Below are 21,368 nucleotides of genomic sequence, written 5' to 3'. Positions count from 1 at the left end.
ATGATTTCACCTATTAACTTTTTCTTACTAGAATAAGCTCAATAGCATCTGTAGTGACTGAGCCAGTTGAAAATTGTAAATTCTTCAGGGCAGAGACTATATCTTTGTCCTGTGTTTATATAGTGCTTTGCACAGTGGCGTCATGGTCCATGAGTAGGATTCCCAGGGTTTATGGTAGTACATATATATATAATAAAGTACATAAGATTATGCTACCATAAATAGTAGCAGTCTGTTAGGAAGTTACATTTTGTTCCTCTCTTTCTCTTAGACAGGTTTAGAATTCTAAACCAAATAAATTAGAAATGGGGACTTATATTTTTTACACTCAATTTAAATAATTATGAGGACCACATTTTCAAAGTGGCCTCCTTCTAGCCTCTAAAACAGAACACTGACTTTTCCTAAGATTAATTGCCCGTGCCAAATCTAATGTGTCAAAATGGACTTGTGGGCCCAAACTATATAGTTAGATGGCTAATTGGATAACTCCCCAGTTTGTGCACACAAAAGGCCTTGAACCTGCAGCCATACTAATCAGTAACTATGCATATGGGAATACTTATATGCCTAAGTACTTACAGGATCAGAACTTTGTTTTGCACATATGCTTTCCTTGTAAAGAAACTTAGTTTTGCAGGAGGGAATGTTACTGTATGAAAAATTCAACATGCAAAAATCTGATTATGCAAAATTAAAAATGGTTTGGTTCACCTGGATCTGTAAATTTAAACCTTTGTGTAACATCAGTCCGTATTCTGTTTTTTTTTCTCCTCAAGGTAACGATTATATCATCCATCGCAACAGTTCTGAAGTCGAGATCAGCCGAGTGGCAAACCGGATTCTAGATGAGCTAGTCCGACCATTCCAGGAAATTCAAATAGATGACAATGAGTATGCTTGCTTGAAAGCAATTGTGTTTTTTGATCCAGGTACATTTTCCAAAAAGTCTTTCAGATTTACTGTATGAATACACTGAAATTCACCTTTTGTGATGTAGCATTCATTAACAGTCTACATATTTGAACAAAGAATTTTTCACTGAAAGAATATGCTTTGACTTGAAGTATTTTTTCATTTTTTCAAGATGCAAAGGGATTGAGTGACCCATTAAAGATTAAGAACATGCGGTTCCAAGTCCAAATCAGTTTAGAGGATTACATTAATGACCGTCAGTATGACTCCAGAGGGAGGTTTGGAGAACTTCTGCTTCTATTGCCTACGCTCCAGAGCATCACTTGGCAAATGATTGAGCAAATACAGTTGGTCAAACTGTTTGGAATGGTTAAAATTGACAGTTTGCTTCAGGAAATGTTACTAGGGGGTAAGTGTCATTCTTTTTCTGTGATTTTCCACCATATCAACTTGATAAGCACTTTGGAAAAAAATGTTCTCCTCCCCCCGTTACCAGGGGACAGTGCCAATTTGGGGGGAGTGTTAAAGTCATGATAACATGGCTACTGTCCTGTCCCCCCACCTCCAATGTGTACTGTATGGTCCACAGCCATAGCTGAGTACCTGGACATAGAATTCCCCAAAGAGACAGACAGGGGAACCCTTATAGATATTGTAAGGATGAAATCCATTGTTAATGCAACCCAAGCAGTGAAAACAAATGTCATACTTATTATGGTTGAAGTCTTGTTAAATTGTTTAATGAATATGCAAAAGGCAATTATTCAAATTGCCAATCAAAATATTTGCTCTAAGGGAATGTAATTATTGCTGTGTAAATTGCTAGTAGCAACATGTTCATTTGAATTGATATGTGCTCTTCTAATTTTTGCAGGTACGTCTAATGATGCCAGTCATCTTCATCATCCAGTACATCCTCATTTAGCTCAGGATCCATTAACTGGCCAAACTATTCTCATAAGTTCAATGTCTGCTCCTGTACATACAGAACAGATCTGTAAGCAATTGCACATTACCTTTCTATCATAACATCTGACTGTTATGTTTAGTTAATTGGCAAATTCATTAAAATGGTGACCTATCAAAGTTAGTGTATACTTCTTTCATCATAATTTCTGAGATTTAAATAGTCATGCACTTAAAATAAATAAATAACTAAATAAATAAAAACACCACACACAGAAACAACCTCCTAAACAATACATTCTGGTTTGACATGAATTGAAAACACATGACACTGTTTTGATATTACCATTGGTTACAAATGTGGGTTTTTAAAAGTGAACAATACACAGGGCTTCTGATATTTAAAAATTAATATTTACCTTTAGCTGCTAACGCAGCTACTTTTTTAGGATACAGTAGTATGTATATCATCAATATGTATTTAGATTGGTCAAGAACATAATAATACATAGTTTCCCCTTAATTCTTTTTCAGCAACTCCAGAAACTCCATTACCTTCCCCTCCGCAAGGCTCTGGACAAGACTACAAAATGTCTACAAACCAGGCTACAGTCATAACACAGCAATCAATTTTAAAACAAAAACCATTGTGATAATTTTTTTTTATTTTTATTTTTGTTTTCTTTTCTTTTACATGCACTGTATAAATTGTTAGGACACCTGGATGGTGGAAACCTCAGGATAGCAAATAAGGCCACCCCTTGACCCAAGGAAGTACAGGGGGCTGTTCTTATAATTCTTCTGTTTCAAAACTCAGAAAGCAAGGTACACTATTATGAATGATGAATTTGCCGTACACTTGGGGATACTGGTAGTCTTACAGCATGTGTATATTTTGGTAATGCCTTTGGATCATTGAATTGAACAGGTTCATTTTTATTTCCCATTTGTAGTTGTCATCTTAATATTGTTTATTTTAGATCTGTAAGTAATTTCTTCATTGAAATGTCACTTGGAACTAATTGTGCTTGTTTAGCTATGAATGGTGAACTTAAGACATGGATTAACACGAGCCAAGAGTTCATAAATAATAAAAGAGGAGGTTGTTAAATAAAACAGACGTATTACATTTAGAGTGAAAATACATAATGGATAGGAGGGTCTGTTTCATTAAAATAAATCCTAATGTGGGGATACCATGATCTGGAAGTATGACTATACCAGAAGAGTTAAGCGTGTAGAATGATAGCTGTCATGTTTACCTATCAGTTTATGTGAATACGGTAAAATGAGAGAACCCGCAACATGCAGCTGTGTGTTAAAAATGAAACATGAGTATAGGGAATGACTTTGATCATGCACACACACTGTGTTTGCTCACAGTTGGAATTTGTTATGATGATCTATTTACTGACTCAGAGAGAGGTTTTCATGCTATGCTTTCATTCATGAATTATTGACATCACAAGAAAATTTCTACTTTGCACAGTCTGGTTGTTCATAAGAGGAATGATTTTTCCTTTAATGGAGACTTTCTCCCCAAAAGCTGTTAAAAAGTGCCAAATAATGTGGTCTCTTGGGTTATTTTAATGAAATAACACATTGGAGTCAGAGATTCAGCAAAGAGATGTGACCTGGCCCAAATACCTTGGTTTATTATAACATCATAAGTTCATACAATCATCACAGGCAGCTAACTCCCTGACTCTTAAAGTGGTATACACACAACTGTAAGAACTTTTTGTCCTTTTTTGCAAACATAAAGCCACAAAACCATGTAAAACAATTAGAAAAAGTTTGAGTGCTGACTTGTAAACTCAGAATGCTTTAATGAGAATTCACATAACACCGAGCAGTATGTGTGTTCCTTTAGGGTATTCTGCAATAGTTGTATTTGTGGTTAAATCTGCATACAATAGCTCTTAATGTTCATCTTTTGCTTTTTAAAAAGTGTTTTCCTTTTTATTGGTCATTTTGTATTTTTTATGAATAAGCATATATTGCATTACTCTGTGGAGCAATAATGTCTCCTTTCTCATCTCCTTTATGATATGTATGATTCACTTTTTGATGATCTTGATCATACTCTCTTTGATGCCTAGGGGAGGTTTGCAATTAATTTCAGTGAAAGCAGGGATGTATCCCTTGTATGCAAATTGGACCATAGGCGCCGATTCTGTGGGTGCTCCAGGGCTGGAGCACCCACAGAAAAAAATAGTGGGTGCTCAGCACCCACCAACAGCCCCGCAGATCAGCTCCTACCTTTTCCCCCTCAGTGCCTCCTGCCTGCCAGTGATCAACTGTTCAGCAGCATGGAGGAGGAGGAGGAGCAGGGGCAGGATCTGGGGTGGAGTGGGGGTCCAGCACTCCTGGGGAAATCACGAAGTCGGCACCTCTGTATGGCACTGAGTCTTTTTTGAAACTACAATGTAGCTTTTAGGTGCTGAGCACATGCAACTCCCATTTAAGTGACTATACCTATTCCTACTCCTACTGAAGTCCATGGCAGAGCTCCATTGACTTCAGTGGGACCAGGTTCGGGCCTACTGACTTGAATGCACCAAATACTTCATGACTGAGGTCTCACCCTGTTTGGGTTCATTCTGTAATTTTCCCAGGTACGCTTTGTGAATGCCTCTATAACTGACGCAGAGCACAGCTTATTGTATTTGGATCTTACACTGTATTTTAGACAGAGAATGTACAACAGAATGTTTTCACAAACTGCCAGAATGTACTGGATAAAATCATATACTGTAGTATGATATCTTGCTAAAGGATGTTATCTGTTTTATACAGTACATTGCATTTTTTTCAAATAAGGAAAACACTACTGTAATTTATTGGGATATGCTGATTTATTTTATAAACGTAACATTATTTTTGTAAACTTAATTATGCAAAAATCAAAAATGATTCGCTTTGTTAAACCTTAAATTATATTAAAATGAAATCTATATGTCTGAACTGTGATGTCATGTTTGTATGTCGAGCATTCAAGATAAAAATGGTTGCTGGAAATAACCATCAATCATCATAATTATCAATGCTCAATAAACAGATATATAAACTATGTGTATGTCAAATACGCTCTGTGGTAACTTTTTGGCCATTTACATAATTGCATGAAAAGACTGATGTAATTTTATATTGTCATATAAATAAGTACAAAAAAGTTACAAATCTGCATCTTCACTATATTAAAATCATATGGAAAATGTACGATAGCAACACATTACTTGCCATTCTGTAGCATTGTTTTAGTATTATATAGCAACAGTTTTCAGTTTTTGATCCTGACCCAGAAAATCATTCAAGCACACACTTAGCTCAGTCCCTACTGAGGAAATCACTTAAACCCAGGCTTAACTTTAAGTCTGTGCTTAATATTAAGCATGTAAGTAACTACTGTTCTTGGATTGGGATAGTTTCCTGAATCATGGCCTTTGAAATTCTGTAGATTTCAAATTATTTAAACAGTTTAATTTAGTTGAAACTTGGTAATACTTGAATGTTTAGAAGTAGATTTCTTTCTTTCTTTCTTTCTTTCTTTCTTTCTTTCTTTCTTTCTTTCTTTCTTTCTTTCTTTCTTTCTTTCTTTCTTTCTTTCTTTCTTTCTTTCTTTTCCCCTTAAGATTCCTTGCAATGTATTTTATCATATTATCAGCATCTGTTCTGCCTTGGGCCAAATGTTCAACTGTTTGTCTCTTTATAAGGTGGGTGGGTGTTGACTGATGTTGATGTTGAAGATTTTTTAGGCCTTTTGAGCAACCTTTGTCTGCAATTGATGATTCCAGTTTAGGAATCTCTGAGCCCTTTACTTGCAATGCTGAATTGGATGCAAGGAGGGGGTAATTTGGACAAGAGAGATGTTCTCCCTTTTTTAGCTGGAAACACTACAGTAAGGCCTGATCCAAAATCCAAACTGAAGTTAATGTAATGCTAACAGACCCTGGTCATCCACAGCCAGGATCAAACCTGGGATCCCTGGAGCTTAATGCATGAGCCACTACTGCACGAGCTAAAAGACACACTTCTCTCTTAGCTAAGGCTGTAGCAGGCTTATCAATCTCTACCTGGTCTAGCCACCACTAGAGGGGAACAGAGCACCATACCAAGCAGGCGTGGGTTACATACTTCCTCTAGCTGAGGAGGCACATCCTGAGATTCAGAGACTTCCCAGTTGATATCCCAGATGAACCCCCACTTGTAATGCTGACAGATTCCGGCAGCCAGGATCAAACCGGGGATGCATGAGCCACTGCTGCATGAACTAAAAGACACATCTCTCTTAGCCAAAGCTGTAGCAAGCTCATCCATCACTAGCATTCTGACCACCACTAGAGGGGGACAGAGTGACACCCCAAGCAGACATGGGTTGGGTTACATCAATAAAAAGCATCCCATTGACTTTAATGGCCTTTCAGTCAGGCTCCTGTAGGGTTCTGTTATATTAATTTAAAGGAATAAATGGACCAAAAGAATCAAAGGTGTTAACATGACCCTGAAACTTTCCTACATACGTTTAAACAAACTTCAGGGTTTGGTATACAGTGACCTCATCCTTTTAATACCATGGCAAACACACCATAAACATTCTTTTTAACCTTTTATTAAAGATACAGAAAAATAAGGAAAGACAGTAAAAACACTTGAAATGTAAAGTGTTAAATAAGGGTTTCATTTTAACCACATCCCTTGTTCCCTTTCCCTTTAGCTGGAGAGAGCTTTTGGAAAGAAACTGCCTGAACTGACAGTCTCTTAGATGGTATTAAAGATCATAATAGCTGTCTTTTGGGGGAGACAAAAGAAGTCAGTTGAGATGTGCTGGAATGATTGTTTTCACTGTTGTTAAAGTCTGATCCCGTTTCCTAGACCGTGAAACAAGACAAAGACACACAAAAAGAGAAAGAAAAGAACAGCAAATACAGAAAATGCAGCGTCTCTCTGGTGTTGACTCTCACTTGCAACCTCACTGCTAGAAAATCTAAGGCACAGGACATAGACTTATCAGGCAACCCAAGTCCTGGCAAACATTGGGCTATTCAAGGCATTGCTTTTTGCTGCCTCTTTCTGGTCACAGGCTCAAAGAAAAGTTGCAAAATGTGCAGTCTTGGTAAGCTAACCCAGACTCTTATTAGACAGAAGGAAAAAAGAGAAGAGATAGGAAAGAAAAGAAATAGGGTAGAGAAGGAAAAGGACACATGAAGAGGGGGACAAAGTCTCACACCCCAGGTGGGTGTTCAGGATTCAGCTGGAGCCAATGAAGATGGCAGTGTCATCAGGGTCCCTCTGTCTGACCCAGTCTGGTCAAGACATATCTCAGGATCAGGATGATGAAGGCACAGTGGTGGCAGGCTGGATCCTGGGTTACGAAAAGATGGTGAGGATGGTAGCCATGATGGTGAAGCCTGCTTCTTCTCTTTCTTTCATCTTTCAGTCAGCCAGCTTTTATGTTTCCCTCTGTCTGATAATTTTTACCCTCTTGAGCAGTGGTTCTCAAACTTTTTTTCTTCACAGACCACTTGAAGATTTCTGAGGGTCTCGGTGGACGACTTAATGATCTTTCCAAATGTTGTTTGTACCGTTAGCTAACTATTGTAAAGCACTTTGGATAAAAACGCTATATATAAAAAAGTAATAATAATTAACTATTTTTTGTTCTACAAATAAAAGCACACAACTCATATTTTAATATCAGTAGTCTTACCTTTCTAATGCGATGGATGTGCTCTCTTTTAGAATCATAGAATATCAGAGTTGGAAGGGACCTCTGGAGGTCATCTAGTCCAACCCCCTGCCCAGAGCAGGACCAATCCCAACAAAATCATCCCAGCCAGCGCTTTGTCAAGCCTGACCTTAAAAACTTCTAAGGAAGGGGATTCCACCACCTCCCTAGGTAACGCATTCCAGTGTTTCACCACCCTCCTAGTGAAAAAGTTTTTCCTAATATCCAACCTAAATCTCCCACACTGCAGCTTGAGACCATTACTCCTTATCCTGTCATCTGCTATGACTGAGAATAGTCTTCTCCCACTGCAGCAGCCCCTGAGCTAGGGCTGGGAAGGAAGGGGGTCTCTTCACCATCACAGCAGCCACAGAGCGAGGCTGGGAAGGAGGGCCATCTCTCCCCAACAGCCACAGCCCTGGAGCTGGGGAAAGTCACCTCTTTCTCTGGCCACCACAGCTCTGCAAGTCCCAAATTCCCCACACCCTGTCTTCTCATCCCACTGCCCCTCCCACCTACCCCCTGTGTGACTGCACTAATTAGGTGGGTGGCCCTTCATTCTGTCATGTGTGACCGCCCAGCCATGCACCTTAGAGGGAACTATCCACAGACCACCTGAATGGACCTTGCAGACCACTGGTGGTCTGCAGACCAGTTTGAGAATCTCTGCTCTACATCCTCTTCTTGAGGACCCCAATGCGGAGCGATAGGTGGAATAGCCCATCTCCTCTTTATTTTTACAACGAATTAGGCCTAATTTTCAACACACGAATCTTGGTTCATTGATTTCCAGTCTCATACTTCTCTTGTTTACCAAACATCATGAAGTTCGATAAAGACAAGTGCAAAATACTGCACTTAGGAAGGAAAAATCAAATGCACAACTACAAAATGGGAACTAACTGGTTAGGTGGTAATACAGCTGAAAAGGACCTGGGGTTTTTGGTGGATCACAAATTGAGTATGAGTCAATTATATGATGCAGTGGTGAAAAAAAGGTAATATTCAGGGGTGTATTATCAAGAGTGTTGTATGTAAGACACAGGAGATAATTGTCCTGCTCCACTCCGCCCTGGTGAGGCCTCAGCTGGAGTTCTGTGTCTAATTCTGAGCACCAGAACTAGGAGAGATGTGTATACATTGGAGATAGGCCCGAGGACAGGAACAAAAATGATAAAAAGTTTTGAAAACCTGGCCTGTGAGGAAAGGTTTAAAAAACTGGGCATATTTAGTCTCCAGAAAGGAAGACTGAGAGGGGACCTGATAACAGCCTTCAAATATGTTCTGAGCTGTTATAAAGAGGATGGTATTCAATTGTTTTCCATGTCCACTGAAGGCGGGACAAAAAGCAATGGGCTGAATAGCTAACGCTTACTGCAAATTAGGAAAAGCTTTCTAGCTATAGTAGTAGTTAAATTTTTGAATAGGCTTTCAAAGAAGGCTGTGGAATCCCCATCTTTGGAGGTTTTTAAGAACAGGTTGAACACGCACATGTCAGGGATGGTCTAGATTTACTTGGTGTTGCCTCAGTGCAGGAGGCTGGACTTAACGACATCCTGAGGTCCCTTTCAGCCTTCAGTTCTATGATTACATGTAGAGGTGCACTACATCCAGTTACAACAACGGGTGTTCTACTATATTTTTCCTCATCCACTTTTATCAGGACTGGGTCTTCTGGTTTAAGCTTGTGCCAGTTTCCAGCTGTGTTCTGACTTATAAGGAAGAAAGCCTAGACCTTCTAATTTTTGACATCCCTTGGGATTACAGCATTTAAGCAGGGTCATGTAGGGTGAAATTTTATCTCTTAGGGTATGTCTTCACTGCAGAGTTAAGTAGAGGTTTGTACACTTGAGTTACTTCTCTTGAGTTAGCCTAGCTCAAGTGAGAGGAGCCACCTTGTAAAATCACACCCAAGCTGCTGTGTCCACACTGGCACTCCATTCACTTGTGTGTGGAACTGTGACTTTTGAGATGTAGATCTCCTATTTCTTTGTGCTGCATTAAGCTGAGCCTCTCTTTGAATTCTTTCCCAGTGATTGTGGGAGCGCTTGACTGTCCTTTCTGGGCACACGCGGGGAATTGTGGAAAGGTGTTGGAGGACTAGAGGCTCTCAAGTGGAGTTTGCCTGAGTCCACACTGCAGAGTGGTCATGTCAGCAGCTGATGAGCTGTGCTTGCTCCAACTTTAGCCTATACCTCTAGCGGGACAGCCAACCCGAGTTAAAAAGCAGCACTATGCTCCAGCTGAGAGTTTTTGTGTATGGATGGGACTCAACTTAGGGGCAATGCAGAGAAGCCCTAAGGTTGGCACTGTTATGACCTATCAACCCAAAAAACAATATTAGCAATAGTTAAGTACATTTTTATTTAATGTTGTGGAACACTGCTGTCTTCCTTTATAATGCCCCCTTTTTTTTCTTGTTTGAATAACATAACTAAAAAGGAAAGGGTTATCACTGAAATCCAGCTAGACATTTTTTAAAATATATAGAAAGCCTTCAGCTTTTAGAACATTTCAAGGCATTTCTTTAATTTAGCCCATGCACCTTACTGCATGAATAGAATGTTGCAGCCTATGCTGATATTTTAACAGCATGCAGTTTTTCTTCCTTTCTATTTCGTTGACCCCCTTCACAGTTGAATGCATTTTCATGGAAATGACTGTCCAACAAAGAATTCCATTTTTCTGATGCCTGCCTTTTTGTAATTTAAATAATATGAGCATCTGAACATAGAGATTTTGCATTAGGAGGCAATGGCAGTCTTTCCAACAGAGTTTATTCAATATATTTCCAACATCATCTATTCGAAGATATACTTAAGATGACCGTAGTCAGAGACTAATTTGCTGTGGTTTCCAAAAGTGGAGTGGATAGCAATAGTAAGAGTTGATAAAGAATTGCCATATAGAATTTTTCATTGTTTTATTAAAATTTTGTAATGAAATTAGTCTTGATCTGAAATGCAGTATAAAGAACAGTAATCTAAAATATGCAGACAGATGTACTATAAAATAAGCCATACTTATATGCTTAATTTATATACTTTGGAGTAGATTTTTCTCTTGCAATATGCAAATTAACAATCTATATTTTATCTCAGTAGCAAAATTATAATTTAACCTACTTCATAATCTGGGTTCCCTGTTAACCCCCTTTTTTTTGCATCTTGGTTAAATTACATCATATAACTAAATAAATTGAACCAGATACTCCATTATATATATCAGTTATATACCTAAAGGAGGAGGATCTGAGCAATCTTACTTAAACGAAGGTTGCAGGATTGCTCTCCCAAACTGAAAATCCAATGTACAGGCCAAATCTCAGGCTTAATGTTGTGTAAAGGTACGGCTAGAACTTCAGGTAGCAACTTTTCATAGTTCAGCTGTGGAAACATTTCTGGCACATACAGTTGGGACCCTTTTAGACCTCCTGGAATGTGCCTATTGATAAGAATCCTTGTGAGTTCACAGCAAGAGACTATGCAGAGGAATCCACTTGGACAATATCTGAATAGTGTCCACATCTACTACAGATAGTCTAGGTGGGTTTATAGAATGGCTGTTTCGAGAGTAATTTAGTACCCTTTTAACGTCTCAAGAGTGTAGCTTAGCGTCCTCTGGTAATGAATAGGTCTTGGGGGATAATACAGGCAGGTTAGTGTTATAAGTGAAAATCATAGATCAACTTTAATAAGAATTTGAGATATCACCTGAGCTTTATGAAACATGATGTGCCATTAACAGGGCCCTGTACATTCCACGATTCTGCATGTCTGAATTTGCCTTGAAATAAACAGCTAGTTGTCAAAATAAAGAATGCCCAGTCTTCTCTTTTGGGGTTGCAAAGAGTTCAAATGGCAGAACCTAGTGCTGATAGTTTTGGTCTCACATACAGACTCTGAGGAATATGCAGTGAACCCCTCCTGGAGACACAGAAGTGATTATGGTTGCTGATATCACCATATGAAATTTTAACGCACTAATAGATTTGGTCAGATGTCTGTGATCCATTATGCAATGTAACCACCTTTTCTTTTTAATTTGAGAAAGTAGCATGAGAAGAGACCTTTCCTGCTGTATCTATGTGGAACCTTTTCTATGATTCTTGTTTGGAGGAGGGATAAAATGTCATCTATGAGCAGTTTCTCATCAGAGGGGTCCCTGAAGAGGAAAGGTGAAGTGGGAGGTTAGGGGGCGGGCAGCACAGAGTGAAATTTGGAGGGAATTACCCTTTTTTACTATAGGGTTGTAGAGCTAGATATATAAACCCCTACAGACTCCTTAAAAAGATGAAATTGACGATGGAACATTATTAAACAATCAGAAGAAAATATTTTTGAATGTTACAGAAGTCATGTAGCTCTGAAAGCTACACAGAAAAAGAAAGAAGAAATGTTAATAAACTGCCAATTGAAAAAGACTGAGACTCTATACACAAATCAATTAAGTAGATTACAAAAGGCTAATTTGGCAGATGACTGTACCTGTAGCGTTCAAGGTGAGAAAAGGTTGATTCAGATAACAAACAAAAATAAGTCTATTCATGGATAATTAGTCAAATAAATTGTTGCTGTAAATAGTGCAGCCATATCTAGTAGTGATCCTGTAGCTAGGAAGGGTAGAGAAGTTTACTTGGGGGAATTCTTGTTAGAAGTTTAATTTAGATTCTGTCCTTTTCACAGAAATAAATCTCCTTAATTGACATGTGGGGCCTTTAGAAAAGTGGAAGTGGTGCAGTTCTGATGCACAGGGAGACAAGATGCCAGGAGCATGTGAAGGGAATTTAGACACTTTCTACCCCTCTATGGCAGATATGTATTTCAAGGGTCTCCCTTTTTGGTATTTCCATAAAGGGATAATATGTAAGGTGAAGGTGACCATAAGGTGAGTTCCTAGATATCTCAGTGATGGCTGACTTAGAAATACTCTAATATACCCTTAAAGGACCATTACTACCTCTGCTCTGCCCACCTGGGAGATGGATTCATCCTCCAAAGAGGATGGATCTAGACTATTCTCAATGGTAGCAGATGACAGGACAAGGAGTAATGGTCTCAAGTTGCAGTGGGGGAGGTTTAGGTTGGCTGTTAGGAAAAACTTTTTCACTAGGAGGGTGGTGAAACACTGGAATGCATTACCTAGGGAGGTGGTGAAATCTCCTTCCTTAGAAGTTTTTAAGGTCAGGCTTGACAAAGCCCTGGCTGGGATGATTTAATTGGGGATCGGTCCTGTTTTGAGCAGGGGGTTGGACTAGATGACCTCCTGAGGTCCCTTCCAACCCTGATATTCTATGATTCTATGAGAGGCTGCAGCACTGGGAACTGTCAGAGATTGACAGCTGAGTCCCTTTCCCTCAGCCAAACAAATCATTCTGAGGGTGGAACTAGTGACAGGAGCCGTTTTGGAAGGCAGGAGTGTGAAGCAGCATCTCTCTGGTCCTGAGGGGAGAAGGGGAGCTCCAAGAATCTAGCCCTAGGATGGAAAAGCCTGAATAAAGAACTTTTCACTTTGAAAACGGGGCCAAGAATAAAGGAAAAACTGCTTGAAAGGGGAGCATTGCAAGAAAGTCTCCTGAAAACCCTATTATCAGCTAGAGATAGCCAAGAGGCCAGGTGGGTGCTCAAGAAGGTTTTGGGGGGGTTAGTGGGGGGCCAAGGAGTGAAGATTCACCCAAGAGACTGTTGCAGAAATGATGCTATCTCTTGTGATTTTATTGTGAGTCTTGTGATGTTTTTCTTCAAGCCCCACTTTCTGGAGTCATGTGATTATGTGAGAATCTCAACTTTCATTTTTTAAAATAGGTAAGTTTCTAGCATTCACAACTATTGTTGTTATGTCCTAAAAATGTCATTTACTATTTTTTAATGTTGTTTAGTGTAACCTCTTTAATGGAACTACCCTGTATTCTCTCTCAGCTATGTCTTACCTTATCTCTCCTAGACTGAGAGTAAATGGGTCTGTTTATTTTGTGACCCCTGCGTATGAGCTGCCAGCACTAACCAATTTCTTGCACCACTGTTCACACAGGCTGAGGCTCAGGCCTGCTAGGGCAAGACAGGATTGGCGACAATAGCTGGAAAGATCATCAGGGTAAGGTAAGAGAGAAGGGCAGTGGATATGCAACTATGCAGCTTTCCCTGTAATTTCTGATACTTGCTGCTGAACACTGGCTATAGGGACTATTGCAGCTTTGGGAGCATGGTAGCAGCTACCAGGTGGGTCTTTGTGTTGCAAGGACTACTGTCACCTCACCAGTGCAAAGACCATGGATTCAGGTTTGACGGGGGAAGTGGGATTTTACCATATGTATAATTCATCTTTGCAAGCGGATAATTATCACAGTCTTTCGAGAGAACTATTTGTTTTAAAACTAGAAATGAATTAATTAACCTATATCTCTTGTACATTCATTGAATTTATAAATGTATCTGCTAAAATATTGATGAAAAATATTGTCTGTGGGTCACATCCTCAGCTGATGTAAATCAACATCTGACCCTATAAAACCACATTTATTAAACAGAGGTTTGATCCAGTAGTACCATGCCATTTTATTATCAGATGACCTCTTGTTTTAATTTATGAAGGTGATATTCGATTATGTCATGGTCAAGTGGAATGGAAACCCTGCAATAATGGTATCATTAGAAGACAAACAAGTATAACTACAACCCATCACCGTTCTTGTCTGAAGTTGTATAAAGGTTTATTTTGGTGCACTGTGTATTACAGGTTAATCCACAGTATACACAAACCAATGCACCACTTTAAACTCCATTATTTCATGGCACAGAGAGTTACACTACAACAAGAGCAAGAGACAAAGCTGTGCCCTATCTCTAATATAATTTTCTTTCTGGGTAGAACCCATTGAGAGTTATTTGTTGACCTTTAAAATAGAATGTCAAGTTCCTTTAATATTTTTTAGATTAAGATGTTCAGGGATTCAAGTAAGAATGCTCAGAGAGTCCCCTTGCTGTCCTGTGTGGCACTCAGACTAAGCAGAGTCTGTGACTCTGGCTGTAGGGAAGGAGAATATATAGTAGGAGTGAAACACCGCCTCAGACATTCTATTATTGCTAGTGAGTGGCTAATTCACCCTCACAATCACCTAAATAGGTTTACTTTCTCCTACTTAGCTGAAGAACTCAGCAGATTGTGGAGCCCAGCACGCACTAGGCAACTTTCCCATAGATATGTCCCATTTACAAATTAGACATTAATTTACATGAGAGAGAGAGAGAGAAAATTATTTGGGGGAGAAAAACTGCTATGGAAAGATATACGTCTTGTGGGGTTAAATTAAATTCTGCAATGTCATAAGCAAAAATGGAGGAAAGAAGTAAGGGCCCTTTTATCCCTGCATGTATAGTAAGGATGGATCACTGCATAGTTCACAGAAGTGCACTAGGAGTTATGCCTAGGTAATGCGTAGGGTGAACAACACATCCCAAAGGAAATAGGCCTGTTGGGTATAAGTTGGGGCTACCCCCCAGGCTGACTAACACATTTGGGTCTCATATCCTGCCAAGTGTTGAACACTCTGACTCTGACTCCAATAGAGCATTTAAGCACATGCTTAAATTTAAGAACATGAATAGTCCCATTGATTTCTTTATTGGACTGGATCAAAGTAAGATTATTCACCAACTTGCAGAATGGAGCTCACAGTACCATTGGTTGCACTAACTACACTTCAGAAGAATCCATGCATAAATTGTTCTCTTCTCAAAATAAACAGACAAAAACCAGCATAACAACTTCCATGCATTGCAGTTGTCCACTCTGAGCCATCCTGCCTTGCTATGCTGGTAATATTTCCACTACTATCACCATGACTCCTTTGACTGTTGCCTCAGAATTTAGCCCTTTGATGTTTCCTTCATATCTACCCAGTTTTGGTTTTTGTTCATAATATATACATATTCAAGCTTAAAATGTACTGGAAATAAACCGAATACTAAATATACAGCCTATAAAGTAAAATAGTAAGGCTATGTTTTGATGCTCTAATTGATGTAGGTTACAAGAAGGAATATTTTGATAACAAGGTATCCATGCGTAATGACAGCTAGAAATACAGAATATTGGGAAAATCTGAAAAATAGTTTTGATGCATTCACTGTCTCTTATGTTTATTGACATATCACAAATGTGAGAAACCCTAGCTGTGTGGCTCGGGTGACTGGCAATAGCATATAGAGCCTTTCAACCCCAGGTCACCATTCACCATTTCAAATAGAGAACTGGTTAGTGGTGGTGAGAGGGTTTTTTGTTTTGTTTTTTTTCCTTATGTGAAATTCTTAGTGAATAGCCATCATGCACCCATCTCAAACTAGCATTGATCTGACATCCTGTCAGTGAGGCCAAGGACTCAATGGAGAATGGAAACTAAACTATGCCCTCATACTTTGGGCATAGTCCCTCTCAAAACAGACCACACTAATGAGAACTTCGCACTGCCACTACTTTTACTATACCTGTTTTGCGGATAAGTACTTTGTTCCCAGGAGCTGCCAACATTCACAAGCTCTGCATTTACTTTAAAAGTGTATGAGGGACAAACGAAGGAAAATATTAATTAACACTGGCAAAGCAAAGCGACAGTTTGTACTGACCGAAAAAAACCAAAAAAACCCCCAAGAATGAATAAAGGATTTAATGGCTTGTGTTCTAATGGAAAATATAACTTACTTCATGAGACTGTCATATCTGAAAAAAATGTGTCTACCATTTATAGTTTGTATATGGACAAAAAAAGGTTCATACAGTGGCAGTTATAAATCATTGAAAAGAGTAAGTTGAAATCTTTATAGTAGTAATGATATATTTTCCAGAAAAAAAAATGGAATTTTTTTTTCTTTTCCTTTCCTTGATTCCACATCACATCTAATATTTACTAGGTGATATTAACACACAGTCTACATTATTTTTATAATAGGTGTGTGTGTATATATATATATAAAACCAGTTCTGGATATATATAAATATACCCAGAACTGGAAACAATACTTCAATTGAGGCCTAATCAGCGCAGAGTAGAGTGGAAGATTTACTTCTCTTGTCTTGCTTACAACACTCCTGCTAATACCTCCCAGAATGATGCACACTTATTTTGCAACAGTGTTACACTATTGACTCATATTTAGCTTGTGATCCACTGTGACTCCCAGATCCCTTTCCTCAGTACTCGCCATTCATTTCCCATGTTGTATGTGTGCAATTGATTGTTCCTTCCTAAGTGGAGTATTTTGCATTTGTCATTATTGAATTTCATCTATTTACTTCAGACCATTTCTCCGGTTTGTTCAAATCATTTTGAATTATAATCCTATCCTCCAAAGCACTTGGAACCCCACCCAGCTTAGTATCATCCACAAACTTTATAAGTGTGCTCTCTATGTCATTATCTAAATCACTGAAGATATTGAACAGGACCAGACCTAGAACTGATCCTTGTGGGATCCCACTTGATATGACCTTCCAGCTTGACTGTGAGCCCCAATAATTACTCCCTGGGAATAGCTTTCCAACCTGTTATGCACCCACCTTATAAAAGCTCCATCTAGGTTGTATTTCCCTAGTTTGTTTATGAGAAGGTCATGTGAGACAGTATCAAAAGTCTTACTAAAGTCAAGATATCTATATGATTCTATATTTCGAGTGCATTAGACTTAAACAACTGGGAGGCTAAGCATCGGTATCGGTATCTATGTGGATCAGATCCTCTAGTGTGGCTAGTGCAAGTTGGAGTGGAGGGAATACAAAGGTACTCCCCAAGCCCTCCCCTGATCCTAGGGTTATTGTGTGTAGAGCCAGCCCTCAGGCATAGGTTAAAGCAGACCTAAAACTACCTAGCTAAGCAGATAGATCCTTCTGCAAATCCAAGATTATTTCCAGCAGAATGTTGTAGGACAGTGGGGTGGGAGGAGGTATTGTTTCATATTCTCTGTGTGTATATAAAGTCTGCTGCAGTTTCCACGGTATGCATCCGATGAAGTGAGCTGTAGCTCACGAAAGCTCATGCTCAAATAAATTGGTTAGTTTCTAAGGTGCCACAAGTACTCCTTTTCTATTAGCCACGTAATTGACAATCTCCTCCCCAACCCTGATAGTGAGTACTTGTGGCACCTTAGAGACTAACCAATTTATGTGAGCATGAGCTTTCGTGAGCTACAGCTCACTTCTCACGAAAGCTCATGCTCAAATAAATTTGTTAGTCTCTAAGGTGCCACAAGTACTCCTTTTCTTTTTGCGAATACAGACTAACACGGCTGCTACTCTGAAACTTGTTCAATTTGGTTTCAGATTATTAGTGTCTTAATTGAGCTTCAGCCACTTGCCAGCAGAAATATAATTTTGTCCTCCATGTCAGGGATTACAACCCCATGCAGTCTCCTGCATAATTGTCAGGCACACTAACAAGAAGCTAGTGACTCCAAAACAGGTTCAGCTGATTGAATTTGCTATGGTGAAGTGAACAGGTAAATAGAGCACCGTAGTTGGTCCTTTCAAGTGACAGAACTAAGAGATGCTGCAGGGCACCAATGCAAATAAGCAGAAATCAGGACCTAGCACAATCTATTCTGGAAACAATGCTCCTCAGTGGGTTGCACGTTCAAATGCCCTGGCTCATGCTAGTAATGAAAAAGTAACAGGACAAAAACTATAGTCTCCTTCACAATGATTTACTAAAACCCAAAATGCCTTAAAGGTGAGTTAACAAAGCAACAGGGGATTGATTTAAAGGGACACGGTGAAGGCTTGTAGGACTTAATGAAAACCCAGTCCACTAGTCGGTTTACTTTTCCATTGCCTATGTTGATATTCTTACTGGAAGTATCCATCCTTTCCTGTTGCTGATTTTTTATTCGGAGTCTTAAATAAGCTGGGTACTTGCATTTTTAAAACCATATTTCTTTGAGTCATAGTGTGGACTGACCCATTAAGGGAGCTGGCATCAGGAAATGCCCTGTGCCTAATTATCCACCTCCCAGATTTATGTCTGGACTGTTACCTGGGTCAGGTGATAAAGCATCACATGATAGTACACTGGGTGCCATGCTTCCTGTAAGACGGAGTCTGCCATGGCACTTATATAATAAAGGATAGCTTGATAGGGAGGAAGAAAAACTTGCTGCAGTGGAGACAGATGGGTAATTGTAAAGAACTGTTAGGAGATTCTCTGCAGTGGGCTAGGCAGAAGGCCTAAAAAAATGGCCAAAAAGGGCTTAAAAGGGCTGGGGGAGGTCTTTCCAGAGAGGCCAGGGGTCTGGAGTGGGACTGGAAAAATTTCCCAGCTCAGAGGGAGCTGAGAGAAAGTTGGTGCTGGAAGCTCAGATACAAGAGTAATTGGGAATCCCTGAGTAAGGGATTTATTGGACTGTGAAACCTTGATGATTGGGAAGCTTGGAGGAGAAATAAAACCTGTGAATCTCGAGCTGGGGATGAAGAGTTGAAAATATTTTGTTGGACGTTTCCTTGCCCTGGGAAAGGGGGTAGCCTATACGGGTTATGTGGGCTAATCTATCTTTAGTTGGCCTGTAACTAGCCCATCAAAGAATGGGAGACTGAAGTCTGGTGCTGGAAGAGGGAAACTGAGGAAAAGAGCACCTCATACCCAGGTAATCCAGTCATATGTGGCAATAAAAATTTGCAGAGTGAGGAAGTTACCTGTGGGGCAGATTATGCCCAAAGTTCTGGGCATTAAGGAAGCCCCCTGAAAGTGGATGTCTTCAGCACCATCAAAATTGCTTCTATACCTAAGAGGCACTCCATGTTGTACCTATGTTTAAAAAAAGATGTGTAAGCTCTGTGGCTAGACTCCCTAGAGGCTAAGGAGCTTGCTGCTCCCATCTGTTGGTGAAAAGGGGGAACTTATGGTTACGGAGAGCTTCATTTGCATAACCTTTCTACTCAGACTTCTTTCAGAGACACTTTGGGAGTCACCATAACTTTTTCACAAGTCAGAATTGGTTGGGTAGTGGAACTGAAGCAAGAGGGGAAATAGGGAGGAGTGTATCCCTGATCAAGGGTATTTTATGCTGCTGGTTCCCCAGTGCTGAGAATGCTGTGCTGTTGGAAGGGCTTTTTGATGGGAGACAAAGCAGAGGACAGTAGCAGAGCTGAATGAAGCCTGGTGAGGCCTTCTCCAACTCAGCCACTAAACAAATCTAAAATCATTATAGCTGAGTTAGGTGGTGGAGCCTCAGAACAGGACCAAGCAGCATTTCCCAGAGGACTGGAGAGAGGCCTGCCTGATTGCACTTCAGGACTCTTGGACTGTGCTACCTATGGACACCAAACCATGAGTGGGATTTAGTGGATGGACAAAGGGGAAGTGATGTGGTAAAGGAACACTTGCCTATTTGTGGGTGGGGAGCTACGTTAATGGATGCTATAAAAGTTAGCACAGGGGAGTGTTTTGTTTATCATTCATATAGATAGATTATTGCTGGGTTATCCCAAGTTGACGCTGTGTTCCGTTTTCCCCAAAAAACTTTCCTTGTTTCATACACAGATTCCATTCTTGGAAGTGGGGGAGTACTGCCTATTAAGTGTGCCCAGGGAGGTATTTAGGCATCACAGAAATTCTGGGTGGGGCTAGAGGTGTTTGTTACTTTTAAGAAGGACCCTGAGCTAATTGAACCTGGCCTTTGCCAGAAACTCCTGATAGAAGATTTAGATGTGGGGGACTTGTTCAAGATAGTCTGGGTTAGTACCCATTGCAAGTATATCCTGAGTAAACTATTAATTTGGGAAAGCAACATATTTTGGAAAAATATAATTTGAAAAATGGCAATAAATGTGTTGGAGGATTGGTGCACAAAATGCATATAGCCCCCAATAAATTGCTTTTAATTACAGGGATATCTGAGGCATACTATGAGGGCTCAAGCAAAACTGCGTGGAATGCATGAGCAGGTGCCAGACATGGGAGCTTGTGTTTAGGAGAGAGAACGATGCCTATGCAGCATTGTGGGTGCTGCTAGTTGCAACAAAGCCTCAGAAGTTATAAATGAAATAGCGGTGCAAGGTGGCTTGTGCAAACTGTTTGCCTCTGGAAGCCAACCCTACACCTGCACCAAATGATGAATTTTTAGAAAAGATGCAAGCCTTTTTGGTGAAAAAGGGAAAGACTATGGCTGACATGCCAACATGATTAGTTCCTAACCTGCAATCCCCACCCATTGGTGCTGCTGTGTTGCTTTATGTGGGCCAGGGCCCTGTCCATCAGTAAAGAAGGCTGTACAGCCCCATCCTAAATCAGCCTCCAATTGAAAGTTAAGGAGTATTATCTGGGATGAGGTCACAATACCTGGTGAAGAGGGTTTTGGATCATGGTTAGAACATGAAATAGCTCTGTTTCATACACAGACTACGTGTTTGCAAGTTGGGAGGGGGCTGGAGGAATTTGTTAGTTTTAATGCTATTTGTTATCTACTGGCAAAAGGATTATAGATGCTAGGAGTGATCCAGGCCAATTAGAATTACTGGGCTAATTGGATGAAACAATTATTAAAAACAGAATTATAAACAATCTAGATGAACATTGCATTACAAGGATAAATCAGCATAGCTTCTTGAAAAGGAAATCATGCCTTACTAAAGACCCTACTCAATGATGCACTTAAGTATGTGCTTCAGTGGGATTTAAACATGTGCTTAAGTGCTCCGCTGAACTGGGGCCTACTCTACTAGAATTCTCTTGAGCATGTCAACAAAGTAGTAGTAAAAGGGATGTAGCCTGATGCTGCTTTCTGATGAGACTATGACTTTGCACAATTCACTAGCTTAGTGTCACTTGCAGAGGGAA

General features: G+C 39.8%; 1 protein-coding gene across 3 annotated transcripts in view; it reads left to right on the top strand.

The window, feature by feature from the left end:
• Positions 1–3,988, top strand: part of HNF4G (hepatocyte nuclear factor 4 gamma) — an 87,243-nt gene extending 83,255 nt beyond the window's left edge. For all 3 annotated transcript variants that reach the window (XM_073330768.2, XM_078851500.1, XM_073330770.2), the window contains exons 7-10: positions 780–932; positions 1,088–1,324; positions 1,790–1,912; positions 2,356–3,988. In XM_073330768.2, coding sequence (XP_073186869.1) covers positions 780–932; positions 1,088–1,324; positions 1,790–1,912; positions 2,356–2,474 — 632 coding nt within the window. In that variant the 3' untranslated portion in view covers positions 2,475–3,988. The remainder of the gene's footprint in view (positions 1–779; positions 933–1,087; positions 1,325–1,789; positions 1,913–2,355) is intronic.
• Positions 3,989–21,368: the final 17,380 nt, after the last annotated feature.

Source organism: Lepidochelys kempii, chromosome 2 (genome assembly GCF_965140285.1).
Source record: "Lepidochelys kempii isolate rLepKem1 chromosome 2, rLepKem1.hap1, whole genome shotgun sequence".
Lineage (NCBI taxonomy): Eukaryota > Metazoa > Chordata > Testudines > Cheloniidae > Lepidochelys > Lepidochelys kempii.
The sequence above is the reverse complement of the archived record's forward strand: the minus strand, read 5'-3'. Positions and strand labels throughout refer to the sequence as shown.